General features: G+C 41.1%; 1 protein-coding gene across 5 annotated transcripts in view; it reads right to left on the reverse strand.

Moving 5' to 3' along the window:
• The window catches only part of ZC3H12C (zinc finger CCCH-type containing 12C), an 83,972-nt gene that overhangs the window by 41,517 nt on the left and 23,803 nt on the right, over nucleotides 1-18,652 (reverse strand). For all 5 annotated transcript variants that reach the window (XM_053204133.1, XM_027036458.2, XM_027036455.2 and 2 more), the window contains one exon: nucleotides 2,674-3,425. In XM_053204133.1, coding sequence (XP_053060108.1) covers nucleotides 2,674-3,353 — 680 coding nt within the window. In that variant the 5' untranslated portion in view covers nucleotides 3,354-3,425. The remainder of the gene's footprint in view (nucleotides 1-2,673; nucleotides 3,426-18,652) is intronic.

Below are 18,652 nucleotides of genomic sequence, written 5' to 3' on the forward strand. Positions count from 1 at the left end.
CTTAAAGCCTGCTCTTCTTCGAGTTTGACGGCATTTGTACATCCTTGGTTTTTCTAGCATTTTACTTTTTTCTAACATTTGTGCTTTTCACACTACTCTTTCCCTGAACTATCACTTTCTTCTGCTTCCTGATATGTAAATATGCACATTTCATGCTAAGTGATTTTTGACACTGGCTATACATCCGAAATACCTTCACCCTTCAAAAATATATGATGATGTGGGCTCTACCACAGCCCCGTTCATTCAGATTCTCCAAGCGTAGAGCCCAAGACTTGCCCTGGTGATTGTCATATCTGGCTATAGTTACAGGTGACCCTCCAGAACCTTCATTCGTTAGGCTCTCCCCTGGAGATTTCATGATGTTTAGACCTTACAAATGATCACTCTGCTAAAGTAATTGTTCGCTAGTTCTGGATTTTTACAAGGAAAAAGAACTCATTCGGGAAAGATTAAACAGTAGGTTATTTTACTGAAAGACTTCTCAAGGCCGTATGTACACTTCATACTTCTATGCCACTTCAGGCCCTCTTTATTCCATTGGAAAGGGTTGTTTGCACCCAAATTGATCTACCTCCTATAATCCACTTTCTTTTTTTTCCAGTTTATTTATTTTGAGAGAAAGTGGGAATCAGGGAAGGACAGAAGGAGAGGGAGAGGGAGAGACTCCCAAGCAGGCTCCGTGTTGTCAGCGCAGAGTCCGAAACAGACCTAGAGCCCACGAACCGTGAGATCATGACCTGAGCTGAAGCTGGACACTACACTTGACCTTAGCCAAAAGGCTGAGAAGTGATTGAAGTTGGATGCTTAACCAACTGAGCCACCCAGGTGTCCCTATGATCCACTTTAAACATCACTGCTAGATTATCAGTCTAAGGCACAACTGCACTCTTATAGTCCTCTTCTCAAAAATCTTCAATTATCTTTGGATCAGGGTCAAGTTTAAATTCTCTAGCTTGGCACTCAAGGCCTTAGAAGGTCTGACTTGAACCTTTTCAACTTGCTTTTATCTCTCATTATCCGATAAAAAGAGTACAGACTTCGAAGTCAGGTATACATGGGTTTGAATTATGCTTTACCTGGGAGGAGCAATTCAAATCCTGCAAGTCTCATTGGCTTATAACTGAAAGAAAGATAATGCTGGTCCTACCTGAGAAGGTTATCTTGAGGCTTACAAATTGGTCCTTCTCATACCCTGTGTGTAAGTCCTCACCCTCACCCGCTAAAAACAGTGCTTCTCAAATGTCAGTACACATTCTTGGTAGCTGGCATACTCGTTACACAAGGAGATGTGTGAGTTGCACCTGGGTCTGGACTTGGGCAGTCCGCGTGGAGAGCTGGCAGGTCTCTAGAGTTACATAGCCCAGTATGGTGGCCACCAGCTCCAGGTGGCCCTTGAGGACTTGAAGTAAGGCTCGTCTGAACGGCGACGTGCTGTGAGTGTAAGATAGCCGACTTTACGACTTAGTATCAAAAGAGTAAGGCGAAATACCTGATTAATAACGTTATCAATGACATGTTGAAAGGATATTTGGGGTCTATAAGCCTAGATAAAATATACCATCCACGTTAATTTTACCTGTTTAGCTGTTTGATGTAGGTACCAGAAAATTTTAAATGATGCACATGCCTCACAGTGCATTTCCAATGAACAGCACTGGTCTAGTATGTGCATTTCTAATAGGTTCTGTGACGATTCTGTGGTATCCTCAGATCACTTTTTAAGAGACCATGTGTGAAATGCTAAGCTCTCTGAAAGAATCAATGCCTTTACACATCTTTATAAGCCTCATAGTGTTCTGAACATTGGGGGTTATTTACTTTATACTAATTGAATTTAGATGCACTTAAAATTTTGAGTCCTTAAAATTCATAGAAAGAATTTCGTTAGAAGTTTCGCTTTCGCTTTTTTATCCCCAGCTTGTAAGGAATTATTTTTGAATTTACATTTCTTAAGTGAAACAAAAAAATTTGAAACTCTAACTTTGATTTGTTCCCAAATCAATATAAACAGTTTTCTAAAGGAATTGGTGTTTTCCCCTAGGATTATTTGACTTTACCTAGAAATAGACTGTTTACCTGACTAGATTCCAAAATTGTTGAATATTATCACAGTCAAGTTCTTCGTTTAAAACTAATGGTCAACACTCAACCAGGAATATGCATGGATTTCTACGCCGCAGTAATTTAGCCGGATGAGGAACAAAAAGACATGTATCTGGGGAAAGAGGGTCTGTATCTAAGGATGAACGGGAGGAGAACCGGCAGAGCCCCCTGGCAGCTGGGTGGAAGAAAAGTGAAAGAGATGCGATTCCAAATATGTAAGCTAGGGGCACCTGGGTGGCTCAGCCGCTTGAGCAGCCAACCTTAGCCTAAGTCGTGATCTCCTGGTTCACAAGTTCCGAGCCCCACATCAGTCTCTGTGCTGATAGCTCAGAGCCTGGAGCCTGCTTTGGATTCTGTGTCCCCCACTCTCTGCCCCTCCCCTGCTCTCTCTGTCTCTCTCTCAAAAATAAATAAAAACATTAAACATTTTTCAAAAAATACATAAGCTAATGTGGGGATGCAGAATAACCTTGACTTCAGTGACTATTAGAAGAGAAATTGGTCACGACACTAGGAACACCTCTCAAAGATGGTTTAGTAATACCCAGTGAAGACTTTGGCACTTACCTCATGGCCACATTGCTGCCATCGATGACTACGGGTCTCAGGTTCTCCCCGTCATCCGCCATGAGCTCTTGCATCGGAGAGTCCGACCGCTGAGACTCCAGGGAAGGCGCTTCCCGCGTTAGACTGTTGACCGCGCTAACCGTCTGTTCGGCCTCACTTTTGTTTCCAAGCTTGACGAGCTCTCCCAAGATGTCATTGATTAAAGCATCGGTACCGAGTTTATTGAGCACAAGCTGAACCTGTTCTTCAGAATAGCCTAACTTCAGTGCAAACTCTAGTTTTGTTTGGTATTCTCGCACCACATCGGGGGGTTTCTTCACTTCCTTGGAGGTAGTCTGGGACTCCTCAGGTTTAAAGTCTTGCAAAATGTCACTGCGTTTGAGTATGTGAGGCTCTAAGCAGGGAGACCTACACAGTTGTCTGTGAGTCTTGGTTAATAAGCATGGCTCTGCTGAAATGCTTCTCGACTGGTCTGACTCGTTATCGGAATTTGTGCTTTCTTCAGAGTCACCAGAGCTCACATTCTCTTCAGACACCTCTTTCTCTTCCTTCCCGGAATTAACTTTATCCATTGTTGGCTTTTCCACCATTGACCAAGGTACAGATGTACTTAAATGTGGGTCAGTGCTCTCCACATAAAGGTGGCCTAGGTCATGCCCCAGATGATCCTTCAAGCCCATGAAGCTGTTATGTGTACTTGACTCCACTTTGCTATTTTTTCTGTATTCCTGAATGCAAAGCACCCCGTATTCCTAGAGAAAAAATGTAAAATATTTAGAATCTCTTAGGTACAGTTTCATTCCTGTTTCAGTGAAGAAGTTGAAAGATTATTTATTACCAAACTATACCGAATACATACTTTGCAGTTACCTACGTCTTCTCATCCCACGGAACACCTTTGCCCAAGATGGCATCATGCCCCATTTTTCAGATGAAGAAGTTAGGAATTAGAATGCCATGCGATCCCTCTGAGGTGACAAAGAAAATAACCAGTGGAACTGGATTTTTTTTTACCCAGTTTTGCCCGACTCCCAAACCCATGCTTCGCCCACTCTGTCATGATGCTTCTCGACCATTACGGAAGAGACCTTTCCACTGTCAGAAAGGCCAATGTTTCCAGAGCGACACCTAGAACATTACCCAAAAGCATGTTTTAGATATACCAGGATAGGTTGTGTACAAGTTCTCTAAAAGAGTTCATCAACATTTGTAAAGATTAAAGAGAAAGCCATACGGAGAGAAAGGAAAACATTAACTTTACTGTAATTGAAAAATTGACGTTAATTTGGATCAAGCTTAACAACAACCTAAAGACATTTCAAAAAAAATTTAGGGGGTGTGCTGTAAAAGCACAATTGTACAACGGCCAACAAAGAATGAAATAATTACAGAGTGAATCCTACTCCGTTTAGGAGATGAACAGTTTTGTCCTAACAATCTTTATTTTGTGACTGCTGAACATAGTAACGAATACAAATCTTAATGATACGCCACCCTTACTGTCAAGGACACTACCATCTACTTCACTCCAGGGGAAAAGAGCTCTTTTTTATTCTGTGCACATTGCTAGAAAGCGCAGAAATGAAATCGTTCTCATAAAATTAGCAGCATACAGTTAAGTACACTGACCGTTATCTTAATTTCCTGCATTTTACAGAAGAAAATATCTCTCTGTATTATATCAGATAATTAGTTCACCATTATCTACGTTTTGCTAAAAAGTCATCCTTTCTGCTACTCCCTCCCCTGCCACCCCCAGGAATGCTTTGCTGTTTAAAATGCTTTTGCTGTGTTACTAGTTTTCCTTAAAGTCATTGGGAATCATTGTTATTTCTCTACCAGGAACAGGTTAGCAAAATAAAATTATCTGTTCTTGTGCTTCAGTGCAAGGGCTGTAAATTTACTTATTAAGGCAATTCCAGTGTTCCATCTGGGGAGATTAGTAAGGCAGGGGTAGCTGAATTTGAGACTGTCATAAAACACCTATTTAAGTAATCTAAAAAAGAAAATTGTAAAAAACATTTTATTCTAAAGCTCTTCAACATCTTATTTACACTAGAAAGGAGCTATTATATAAATGTTAAGAGAAAAATGCTAAGTGTTCTTCTAAGAAGTCAAACATCTGAATGCAAACTTGGTGAACTTATTAGAGAGTGAAGTATTTCCACATAATGAAATAAATTCTATTAAGTATGGTAAATACTAGAGAACAGAACATGGAATCTTTAGCTTGATAACCACACACTTAACATTTCTTCCGTGTGGAACTCCTACACACTTCTACAGGAGTTTCTTCGGGTTTTATCCCTCGAGAAGACAGATAACGCTGTTCTATTAAAAGAGCGTTCATTAGTCTTAAAGGAACATCAAGTTCTCCTGGCCTGGGGCGGCACAACTGATAAAAAGAGACACTCTTTAGGAGAGCTCTGAGCCGTATCTATTTCATTTTTTTCCTATTAATATGGATATGCACGCGCCCAATTATTTAGAATTAAAGGAAGGGATTCTGAAAGCACATCTTTACACCCAGTGATTTATTAACTACTGTAATATACTGACACCATAATGCAAGTAACAAATCACAACAGAATCCTAATGAAGGGATACAGTTAAAAGAAAAATCTGCACCGTGGCCTTCGCAGAGCTCCCACCAAAAGTATCTCGAACAAGGAAAACCCTATTGGAAGCTGGGCTGCCTGGCAACCAGAAGCTGGTTGCTAAGCTGCACTCTTTTAACATGCCATCATGAATGCTAGCACAGTCAAAGAATAATTTGGTATGAACAAAAGCCTATAAAAGAGACTGGGACTTAAGTGCGTCTGGTTTACCCTCCGAGAACAATGCAGCTGCCAGGCCAATCTGGAAGCTCCCACATCATTGTTCCGTAAACCCCGCAATCTGTTCTGACTGCAGGAAGTGTATTTAATGGGCCACGCTGCTGATCTCCCCCGAAAAGTTTGGGTTCTGCACAAGCGCTGTTGTGGGATAATTCTTCATGGTAATGACTCACTGACCCAATCCCCGACTTGAAGTAGGAGATATTATTTTAATATTGATCAGTAGTGTCCTCCTTTGGGACAGTTTCAGAAAAGATGAATACTTTATCAAAAACACAGCCACTGGGGAACAGGGAAATGAAATGTTATGTTTAAAGAGTAAGTGAAATTATTCTGAATTTTCCCATTTTCCAAAGAAATGAAACCCAATACTGTAAAGATTTTTAAACCATAAATGATCCACCCTAAACAAATATTTAAATCTTTCGATATCACTTCAGTCTAATCTAAAAAAGTGTTCATGACACAATGTAAAACTGCTCTATTAAATTTTATTCTACAGCTATAATGATAAAATAGGGAGAAAAAATGAGATTGCCAATAGTTTACTTTTTATAATATTAAACCACAGAAAACGCAACTGTATGCAAATGCAGTGAACATCACACACCTTTAACTTATAATCACTCATGTAATTTATACATCCTATTTAAATAAAAAGTTTACGATAACTGGGCTAACATGATTTTTAACACTAAGGATAAAAGTAAGCTTGATCTACCCTACTTTAAAAAAAAAACTAACATTTTATTTTGTTAGGCAAAACAGTTTTTTCTTTTCAAATATTCTCACTGAACCTTTTTTTCCACAGTGACAGGCCTCTCTCTTCATGTTCCATATTTCAACTGGTTACTTCAGAATTTTCCAACGTCATCTTCCCTAAACAAGCAGTTAAATAATTTTTAGTTCCTGTCAATCAACAGACTAAATATGAAACAGTAAGAATAAGGGCAAAGGAGTTGTTACCAGGCCTATAAGGCACACAGATTTTCTTCACTACATAATCCAAATCTGAAGCAGCCTTATTTGTACCGATCAAATGGCAAACATTTGGTTTTTAAAACTTTCATCTCTGAAATGCTTCCTTACCCATTCGTAATTAGTAAAAGACTGCCCTGACTTAATATGGCAGTTAAAATTTTTTTCACAAATGATCTTGAAATCATTCAATAAAATATTAAAGGCTAGTCTTAAGATTTAAAAGCTGAAAAAATATTTTCATAGGCTGCAGTACTTGTTCATGTCATGTACAAAACTTAAAGGAATTATTACAAGAAATCTTAGGACAAAGAACAGTAAAGGGTCTTTACTCTTGTTCAGGGCCTTCAAAATTATCAATGTAATGTTGAAAAAGACAGCAAAGACTTCAATACCATCACATTTCTTATTACATGTAAGACAGAAAATACTTTTCTCCTTAATTCTAAATTGCTTACTAGACTTTTAAGGTTTGCATGTACTCAAATGCAAACATAGGTAAACCACCTTTAATCAACTATTAACCAATAAGGCTAATTTCCCCCAGTTCATGAAGAAGCAACGTAGACAAAATTTCACACATAAAATAGGTCAGCGTTTATACTCCCATCATTATCAAAAAACTACAAAAAATATGGCTTAACTTTTAACCTTTATATCAGGAATCTGTTGTAATTGGCCTTTACACACTATATTCATGAATACAAAAAGCACTGGGCAAAAATATCATGGTCTGAACACAGATTTCTACACTTACAAAGCTATAGCTTCCGTCCAGATACTATCCTGGACACAGAAATAATTTTCTTTGCCAAAGGCCTAATAGATTAAAAATCAAATATTATTATTTGTTGAAAAGTAACCAAATTTTCATGCTAATTTTGTAGATGATGAAGTGTAACTATTTTAATTGTCAAAAAGAAACTTTCTATTAGCTGAAAGTAGGTTTATAAAAGAACGGATATTTACTAGAAATGTGTTGTATACACACGAATTCCCCCGTTTGGTGAGATCTTTGAAAGTTCTCCTTAGATGACTTGGATAATCCTTCACCTCAAATCCAGTAAAAAAGTTTTTGTTTTTGTTTTTATTCTAAAGAGCCTCACAGATCCGGAATATTAGACCACAAAGTTGTTAAATCAATTTATTTGTTTGTAATGTAAAGTTACAATGCCATAAAGTGGGTTCTGGTTGTTAGCCAAATGGTAATACTATGAGAACAATGAAAATAAACTAATGAATATGTAATAAATACCCACTGCTGTAGTCTCTGTGTATTTAATTACCAGTGGATTTCAGTGAGTGCTGTTGTCCGCATCCCTCTAGCTAACAAAGGAAGGATGTCCCTTTGAACAGATTGGTTAATGCTCTGGGGCAGCAGATGTCTACTAGCACTGCAAGAGACCAGCAACTGGTGGCCTGCCCATCTTCTGAAAACTTTCAATAGACTCCTGCATATGTTCACACAATAGGGCATGTGGTAGAAAGGAAAACCTCTTTTTAACCCTTTATGCTCTCTCTTTCCCTCCCAACTGATAGATGAAAGTCTTTGTCTCCTCCTCTTTTCCCCATTACACAACTCGTGAAAGCAATAGTTATGGGAACGACATCTTCAGCCTAATGTTTGAAACCACTGCAGGGAAAAAGCGATGGGAGAAATCAGAACTCTGTGTTACTACCAAAAACCGCTGACAGAGCAGGTGAACACTTAGTCACTGTATTTACAGCAAGCTGTCTGAAACATCTACCTGTGCATCGGTCCATCTCCCCAAGCTAGATTTTTACGACAGTAGGAAAATCGATCATATCTTACTGTCAGCTTAGAGCACCTAAGTCTGACAGTGACACTTTAAGGAACCTAAGAATGTGACAAGATAAAATCCTAATTCATTGTTTGTCAAAATATCAGAACATGTGATCATCACTTATCTTTAAGTACCAAATGATCACGTGCCGTGCGCAGCGCCGTGCAAACGTTCATGAGGCTGTAATGACTGATCGGACTCCAGAAGATAAACCTGTAAACGATCTGCTGCACGTATTTTACGGAGAGAATGATCTTGTATTTTGGCACTCCATAATAATTTGTAGGCTTTCGTTTGAGGCGTATCCTCTCTTCTACAAAGTTCAAGTCAATACTCTCGGTATTTAGCCAAGTTGAACTTGGGAGGCAGGCATTAAGTAGCGCAGATACTCACGGCGGCAGGAAAATACAAAGACGTTTCTGCAGCAGCTTCAGCGGGAACTCCTTAACACAGTGGTAGCCGCAGACGTGCAGGCAGCCAGGAAGAACAATGAATGGTTGGACAGATGCAATGGCAATGTCTTGGCTGAACGGATTACCGAGTGGAGGGACAGCCAATCACGGCGCGGGAGCTCACAATTAGTTGGGCAGATGCGGGCCAAGCTCGGTTCCCTGCGTCAGGTTCGCAGGTTCCTAAGATAAGCGAGTTGATGTCATTCCCGGGGCCTGCCCCGGGCAGCGTGTGTATTAACGAGGGGTGTGCGGGCAACAATAGGCCAGACAAAGGCCACTCGCCGGCAGCTGCTCTTTGGGAGCCGAGTCATTAGGCAGCAGGCTGCCAACAAGAAACACCTGGCTTGGGCGGCCTTCGGCTTTTCCTCCTTGCTTTTCATGCACCAAACAAAGAAACCAATTCTATTTTCAAGTAGTCAGAGTTGCATGTTTCCAAAAAGTTGAGGCTCCACTCCAGTCTATTAGCTTTGGGGTTTTGAGAAATAAAGAAAATGAAGTGTGTCAAAGCAGCGATTCCCTACTGCAGTAATCCCTTTCTTTAATAAATGAGTGACTAGTGAAATGAGACAGAAGGCTACAGTCAAACGATTTCCCTGGAAACACTGGGAAATCCAAAATATTTTTAGGTATTGGTTCGTTTGTTGCAAGGCAATAAAAAGACAAAAAAGGGAGGGGGAGCGATAAGAGCTTACAAACAGAATTTTAAAAAGTGAGTTCACTAGTCCTGTAGTGTGGGAAGACGAAACGAGTGTGGTCCAACTGTGTGCCAAATGTGTCACCCAAACTATACATTTAGACAAAACTGCTTACGTTCAGCCTAAAATCGCCAGCACGGCTCACCTTACACATGTGCAACGCCACGTAAAACTCTTTTATTACGGATTCCACTCACCCATCTCATTAAATAAAAGCTTTCATTATGTTCTAATATACAACATTATTATACCTGTTAAAGGGATTTGTATTTCAGCTCAAATTCCAGCTCAGGAACAAGTTAACTTTATGAAGAAGAAATATGGGGGGAAGAATGACCAAAATGGACCTCCTCCGGGAGGAAGCTTGTTACCCCAGATTTATTTCCAACTTCCAGAATGCAGTACTTACAATGCTACCACTACATGCTTTTGAGGGCTGCAGTTTCATCCTGAGTGGCCTCAATTAAAGAAGTTCAACCAAAATTTACAACCCCTCAGGTGTTGTGAAAATACTCCACCCCCCCCCCCCCCCCCCCCCCCCGCTAAAGGAAACCTACCTCCAACGCACCACCTACTTTTGTGAGCTCGCGCCCCACCCGCCCACACAAGCACGCACCCACTTTTCACTCACTCTCCTCCAGGTAAAGCAGGAGCTGCTACTAAAATTCGACTTTCTGATACAGGCTGAATTATGCACAGCCTAGGATTTATCATTGTATCATTATGAGAGCCAAGATGTAAAATTTGGCTAAAGCACCCCTAACGATAGAAACCAATCACAAATACTGGAGCTACTCTCCATTAGGGTCATTTGTGAACACTTGGGGGAAAAATGCCAGTTGGGACTCCTGGCCACGCCCTTACTGTGTCCACTCAAGTGCCAATGAGATTTTCTCTATTTACAACCCAAGAGGAAGGCCTACTCCATACAGTTACAAATTTTCAGTTATCTCACTGAAGAAAACATTCCTTATGCCTACCAGAAGCCTGAAAAAGTCCTGTTATCAGAAATAAAATAAAAACACAGAGTATACTTTAGATCACTGTCTATATTTTTTCTCCAAAGAGTTTACTATTTTATTAAGGTATATCATTCCCAAATGTTAGAAAAGTTCAAAATCTGTGGAAATATTTTCTAACTAAATGTAATTATTAGGTCTAAAGCAGAAACCATTCTTTTTCTGCCAAGGGTTATTTACGGTAATGTTTCTGCAGTTAGGTGAGCCTATGGTCTAATGTTGTAAGCGCATTAAAGATAAAGCATCTCTAACATAGTTTACTGCAAGTTATAAGGTAAATTACACAGAGTTTAGACTTTATGTCTTGGGTAAGCATATGAATGTCACAGAAGCGAAGAAAGTTGAAAAATGTTTTAAAAGTGACGTGGTGGTATTTCTCTTTAAAATTTCATGAGCAAAAGGAGTAAGAAACATAAATCAAGGCCACTAGGATGGTTAGCAAATGTACTTCTTTTGGTAAAATGGAGTTTGATTTAGCAAGATAAAAAATAAAAAATATAACACACACGAAAGCAAAGTAGTTACAACTAAACCCTAATAAAACCTAAGCTATGCACTCAGAGAGATAGGTCAATATTTATGAATTCATATTAAAACTTTTTTGTGTGTATAAAAAGGAAACTCTTTAGTATGAATAGAAAGTCCTCTCTTTTCCCCTGGGTTTCCTTTCTTCTCTTTTTCCCCTGCTACTATAGTTACTACTTTATAGCTTTAATTCAGGAGGAGGAGGAGGAATCTTCTCACTAATTCCTGCCACTGTGAACACAAAGAATGAGAGAAAACTACCCAAGGGCTCAGCAGGGAGCCTGATCTCTAGCACTGGATTAAGCTTTTTTGCAAACAGCAAATAAAGGCAGTGATCTGAAAAAGCTAATCAGATCCTGCTGGGGTATTTAGACTATCTTGGTTGCTAGTATTGGATCATGTTAAGCACATTAAAACATCTGTAGGTGAAAAGCCCGTCTGGCTTTCTTAGTCATAGGCCCTGCCTGGTCCACTTGCCCGCCCTTCCCCCCCCCCCCCCCCCCCCCCCCCGCCACGCCCCACCCCAAAGCCAATACAAACAGCTGCACTGGGCTCTCTCCGGGGCTTCGCAAACCAGGGCTGAGCAGGCCTGCGGCTAAGACAGGAAAAAACAAGGCAGGTGTCATTTGTAATTTGGGGAGCACGCGGAAATCTGTCAATGCCAAGGGGGTGTCTAATGTTAGGACCTTGTTTGCTCAAGTCTGAATGTGAACACGTGGGCTCTGATGCTGATGTCTGGAAATCAATTCTCTTTATCACTGGTGATACAAGCCCGCTTCCCAGTACCTTCCCCCTAATGTGGATTTGTTTCCCAAAGTACACGATCTTCCTTGATCCTAACAGTAACACCATGGATGTGAAATTACCATGTCACATTTTCCCAACTGTCTCCCAAAGGTTCAAAGGTTAAAATTTCAGCCAAAACTCTTCTCTAATTTTTGAGAATTAAACTAAGAAACAAAATAACCAACCTACAAAAACCTAATCTACACACACAGGGTAAGAGAATGAAGCAAAATCAATCAGGTACCAGCATGTGAACGAAAGCGCTCGTGGGCAAGTTTTATTTCTCTTTCATGACAGGGTGAGCTTCTCCCAGAGCCCTCAGCTCTTTGCAGTGTTCCTGTAGCCCTGGTTCTGCCACTGAGGCTGCTGTCAACATCCAAGGCAGCGGTGGTGGCTTGAGGGCACATCAGCCTCTCTGTGATGAGAGGTCTTTTCCTGGTGTCTCCTGCTCTGGCTTCAACTTCCCAACTACAGTGGCCTCCTTGGGTACAGCACTCCATCTGGCCTCTGCCTCCTCACTGGAGGAGGACTGATCTGGTGGGGGAGTCTGGGAAGAAGAATTTTGTAAGCAAAGCCTGGCCCCTTCCTCTGCCTTTTCCCTTGGGCATCTGCCCACGGACAGAGTACACGGCTGCCTCGCTCCCCAGCACTGCCCCAGACTGGGTGGTTAAATCTTTCTAGTCTGGACGTTCAAGGTTATCAAGCCCTCCAAGCTGGGCTCTGCCATGGTTCCACCAAAAAAAAAAGGCTATTTTGATGTCCATCTGTCTGGCTCCTTTGTCTATTTCTCACTTGGTTCAGAACTAAGGCAGGAAAAACACCCCCTCAAACAACATTCAACAGAAGCTTTTGCTATCAAGAGCTATTAAGGGGAACAAAAAATGGTATGAAGACTTAGGTAAATTAACTCTGGTCAGACTACAGTTAAAACACATATAATGGGAAAGTGTTTTTAAAAAAGAAAAAATTCTGCGACACCTGGGTGGCTCAGTTGGTTAAGCATCTGACTCTTGATTTCGGCACAGGTCATGATCTCACGGTTTATGAGACTGAGCCCTGTACTGGGCTCCACACTGACAGTGTGGAGCCTACTTGGGATTCTCTGTCTCTCTGCCTCTCCCTCCCATATGTACAGGCATGCTCGCTCTCAGAATAAACTTAAAAAAAAGTTCTACAGAAGAAAAAGTCCTGTAATAAGAGGGAAGATAAGGGACGCCTGAGCGGCTCAGTCAGTTAACCTTCCAACTTCGGCTCAGGTCGTGGTCTTGCAGTTTGTGGGTCCGAGCCCCTTGTCAGGCTCTGTGCTGACAGCTAGGAGCCTGAAGCCTGCTTTGGATTCTGTGTCTCCTGCTCTCTGCCCCTCCCTCCGTCATGCTCGCTCTCTCTCTCTCTCTCTCTCAAAAATGAATGTTAACATTTTTTTTAAAAGAGGGAAGATAATGTCCCTCAATATCAAAATTCTAAGGGTCTGACAATCTTTCAGTGCTACATCACTGAGAGGGTTCAGAGAGAAATAGCAAATACACAAAAAAGAGTTATTTCTTCCCAGTAGAATAAAAGCAAAATTTTTCTGCAGTCATTTTAAGTGACAACATACTCCACAGTGTAAGGCTTCAATTATTTCCCAGTATTAACTTCATATTCAGTATTTTCGAAAATTCATTAAGCAGTAAGTCTTTAAAAAGATGCTCTTCGGGGTGCCTGGGTGCCTTACTCGGTTAGGTGTCCGACTTCGGCTCAGGTCATGATCTCACGGTTTGTGAGTTTGAGCCCTGTATAGGGCTCTGTACTGACAGCTGAGAGCCTGAAGCCTGCTTCGGATTCTGTGTCTCCCTCTCTCTCTGCCCCTCCCCCACTCACACGCTCTCTCGCTCTCTCTCAAAGATGAATAGAAAAAAAACTTTAAGATGATCTTCAATTCTTATCAAACTTGTAAATAATCAAGGAACAAGGAATTTTAGAAAATCTCAGTGAGTACAAATGACATCCTGAATGCTCACATCACAGGTTCCTAAAGCAGCTAATGTAAAAGGGAGTAAAGGGAGAGAAAACTCATAGGCATAAAAGGCCACAAATGATTTTAAAAGAGGCAGAAATCACCTGATATCATCCATACTAAAATACACAATTACATTAAATATAACTGAAACTCTCAAGAAAAGCTGACCCAAAGTGTGTAATTTTATATAAAATACAGGTTAAGACATTCTCCGAATTAGGACAACCTGATGACACCTTACCTCTTACAGTAATGACAATATTTGCAACCTCATTATCAAAGCCTAGTCAGAACTGTTCTCTCCTGATGCTGTGGGGGCCCCTATCGTCCACTGTCTCTGCCGTTACCCCCGCTCCACCCACTGTGTACTCGTTCATGTACAATACGGTACCTGCAGCCTGTGCATCCCAGTGGAGGACGGACATGGGTCTGGTTCTTTAGGTGTTAAATAATTCCACGCAGCAAACTAATTCAAACACTGCTTGGTCAAGAGCTTTGTTGAAAAGTGAAACTGACAGAGTCAGGCTATAAAGAATAACTATCAGACAGAATTAAAAGAAAGCTGTCATGAAGTCTGATCTTACGAATGGCCCAGAAGAGTGTGTAAGAGTGACCGGAGTAGAAAGGAACTGGGGAGAGAAAAGCATGGGATGCAGAAAATGACACAAAAGTAACTACAAACCAACTATGACCCAACCAAAGTTCTTTATTAAGAATTCCATCGAAATTCTCATTAATAGTCATGATAGAAATAGTTCCTGACATACCAATTCTTCTAAGACGGGAACATGAAATGCTGGAGCTAGTGCCCTGTAAGGCCCTCACGCCAGTGATTTCCAAGTACTGCACTACTCACTTTAGCCAACTGTCCTGGTATTCAAGAAACTGAACAAGACGGAGAGGCTAGCCAAACGAACGGTTGTGTTAGACGCTGCCGAGCGAAATCGGCACAGGAGTTCATAACATTTTTCTCTACAGAGTTCTATTCCATAAGAGAGAGATGTAATCATTTAGATACTAAATTTAGATTTATGAGCCTCCCTGACAAGACTCCTCCATACCAATCACCATATACTATAAGTAGTTAAATTTAGAATGTGAATCACCCTCAACAGCTGCCAACAGCGTCTGTCAACTCTAGCACGGCAGGGACTCCTGGGGTCTTGCTGATGGATCCCCCGTACCCCGCCAAGTGCTCCACATACAATAGGCACTCAAGACATATGCAATAAAGAACTGATAGCATTTCAATACCTGGGTCAAAATCCCTTTTCCAGATTGATTTGATCTTCCCGTCACATAACCTATATTCTTCCCAAACACGAGTTTAAGTGCTTTAAATAAAGCAATGATTCTTTCAATTTGGTTGCACACTAGAACCATCTGGGGTTTTAAAAGATATGGATGCCAGAATCTCATGCCTAGAGAGGTTTAGTTGTTTATTTATTTTGAACTGGCGATAGCCCAGGTGTGTCTAATGGGTACCCAAGTTTAAAATGGCTAGTGACTTACAGGTTTTTCCTTCTAAAACACCTTTTCTTCACAGCTTCATGTGTTAAAATCCTACCCATTACTACTGAAGATTCAGCTAAGCCCCAAATCTGCAGAAACCTTTCCTGGAACATAGTTAAATTTATCTTTGGAGGACTTGAGTTTTGCACAGGGCCTGGCCTATGGCCAGGACTTGATAAATGTTTGAGTGGTAGATCATTCCAGGAGCAGAGCACAGAGAAACACAATACATATTTATTGAAAGACTGATGTACAGGTGGTCCTCGTTACTGGCAGATTCTGTGTTTGCAAATCTGCCTCCTGGTAAAGAAATATTTGTTCCCTCCAAATTCATACTCGTTCAAAGCCGTTTGGCGGGCCTGTGTGAGGAGAGGTGGAAAATCGGAGTTGCCTGAGGCACATTCCAGCTGAGGCTGAACTTAGTGAGGCTGTGCCTCTTCCTTCAAGCTCTCCTACTGTCAACATGGCTGCTGAAAAGTACTATTTACTGTTGGGTCTTCTGCATCTTGTGCTTTTTGTTGGATTTGCAGTTTAAATGGCTCTCCAGCCCGGCGCTCAAGCGCTGTCCAGTGTCCTGAAGCGCAGGAAGGCCTTGCATATAAAGCACACGCCCCAAGTAGGCCCGACCTCAAGTGCTGCTGGCCGTGGGGTTGGTGTGGGTGAACGAACCAACACTATATATGAAATAACAAGTCTTTACGGGGTGCCTGGGTGGCTCAGTTGGTTGAGCATCTGACTTCAGCTCAGGTCATGATCTCGTGCTCTGGGACTATGAGCCCCACGTCAGGCTCTGTGCTGACAGCTCAGAGCCCGGATGGAGCTGCTTCTGATTCTGGGTCTCCCTCTCTCTCTGCCCCTCTCTCACTCATACTGTGTCTCTCAAAAGTGAATGTTAAAACATTTTTTAAAAAAGTCTTTAAACAGCAACACACTGGCAACCGGTTTATGTGTTGATTGGTCCATGAAGTGTTTTGACTGGAGGCTCACAGGAACTTACTCCTCTATTTCCTCTATGGTTCAGGACTTGCAGCAACTTTACAAAAGTACAATGAAAAACAAGAGCTGAGTGTAACTTCTCCCTCTCGTCAGAACCTTTAGGACTGGTATTTTTAATGCCAGTTTCACTCAGTAATTGAGCACCTCTGAGGTGCAGGTGCTGGGGAGATAGTAGGAATGAAGGAAGCCCCTTTCTCTCCCCAGGCTTACTGTGTAGCCTGGCTGGGGGACAGGGAGAGAATATATACAATACATAAATGTCAGGCGATGGAAAAGGCTATAAAGAAACTTTCAGTCAGGGAAGGCTTCTCTGCTAAGGTGATATTTGCACAGACAGCAAAGAAAATGTGCACAGGAAGAGGGAAGATTTAGTACAAAAGCCTGACAGGAGTGTGTGTTTATGGAACAGCAACATGGCCAGCAGGACGGGTGGCAAGTGAGCAGGGGGAGGACTGAGAAGATGAGGACGGAAAGGGACCCACATAAGAAGCCAGGTCAAGTGGAGCTCTAAAAGGCAGTGCCTCACACACTTTACACAGCATTTGCACCATGAACATCTTCAAGATTGTGACTGAGGAAGTCTGGGCTGGGGTCTGAGATACTGCATCCTAACAAGCTCACAGCTGAGGCCATGGCTGTTGGCCCACTGACCCTACGGTGAGAAGCAAGACTGGAGGTCACACTAAGGCCTTGGCTTTTAATCTGAGATGGGAGTGATAGGACCCTATTTTATACTAATGTCCTGTAAACTTGGGCTTATTTACTATCAGTTCTGTTCCATTGATTTTTTTCTATTTCTGTGCCTATACCATATATTAAGACTGTAGACTGATAGTATATTGGGGACCCTGAATGTGCAAGTCTTCTATCATTACATTTTTAAGCAGGCTTCACGCCCAGCACAGAGCCCAATGTGGGGCTTGAACTCACGACCCTGAGATCAAGACCTGAGCTGAGATCAAGAGTCAGGCGCTTAACCAACTAAGCCACCCAGGTGCCCCAATTACATTTTTTTCTCATTTTCTTATTCTCTTCTTGGCTATTTTTACATGTACATGCAGATACTTTAGAACCGTTTTGACAGATTTTAATCAAAAAGCTGTTGGTAATTGGAGGGAGACTGTGCTATAGTAGGACTTGATTAAAAAGTACTGCTGATTTGTTGAACTGTTGAATCAAGAATGATCTGGTACACACACATATCACTCAGCCATCAAAAGAAATGCGATCTTGCCATTTGCAACAACATGGATGGACCTAGAGAGATTAAGTGAAATAATTCAGAAAAATAAATATACCATAGAATTTCACTTATATATGAAATCTAAAAAACAAAACAAATGAACAAAACAGAAATAAACGCAGAGATACAGGAAACAAACAGTGGTTACGAGGGGCAGGGGCGGCGGCGGGGGGGGGGCAGGGGAGGGGCAAAAAAAAAAGGGATTAAGCGGTACAAACTTCCAATTACAAAATAAATGAGCCACGGGGATGTAATCCACAGCCTAGGGAGTGGAGTCAAGAATACTGTAATAACTTTGTATGGCGACAGTTGGTAATGACACTCTTCATGGGAATCATCTTGTAATGTATGAACATACTATGATGTACACCTAATATTCATACGATATTGACTGTAAATTATACCTCAGCAAAAAAAAAAAATTGATTTCTTCACAAAAGACAAACTTCTTACTAAGCTTGTCTTAAAATGTTTTGCTTTTGTTCTTGCTGCTGTGAATGAAGTTTTTCTTCTGTCATTATATTTACTGACTAGTTATTGTTGGTGTCTAAAATATTATTTTATTCACATAAAACTTCAGTGAACTAGGTACCTCCGTGAACTCTGCATGTTTCCATCAGTGTCTCCCTGAGGTTCTGAGGATTTCCAGATACATACAATAACGTAAAATCATCACATGGCCTCTTTCTTACCAATGTTTAGATCTCTTACTCCATCCTTTTGTCTAATTACACTGTATTATTAGATAACAATGGCTATTTTGTGTTTTTCCCAATACTGATGGGAATGCCTCTGGGAGTTTATTATTAAGCATATATGGACTGCCGGCTAGGTGGTGTTCACACATACAGATATACAACACATACATCCCTCACCTTGAGCTTATTTACCACGCCAGGCGCCATTTTTCTCAACAGAAAAAAAAAAGATGTGATATGGTTGCTCTGAAATTTAAATGAGCTAATATAGAACACTTGGAATGGTGTCAGGCACATAGTAAGCATTCAGCAAGTGTGAGCTATATGCAATTCTTTGTTTATATACAACTATACATATACACATCACACTATACAGAGCCTTTGAAAAATCACTTATAGAAATACATTTTCCTCCTACATGAAAGATACGGAGA

Source organism: Acinonyx jubatus, chromosome D1 (genome assembly GCF_027475565.1).
Source record: "Acinonyx jubatus isolate Ajub_Pintada_27869175 chromosome D1, VMU_Ajub_asm_v1.0, whole genome shotgun sequence".
In the NCBI taxonomy this organism is placed as follows: domain Eukaryota; kingdom Metazoa; phylum Chordata; class Mammalia; order Carnivora; family Felidae; genus Acinonyx; species Acinonyx jubatus.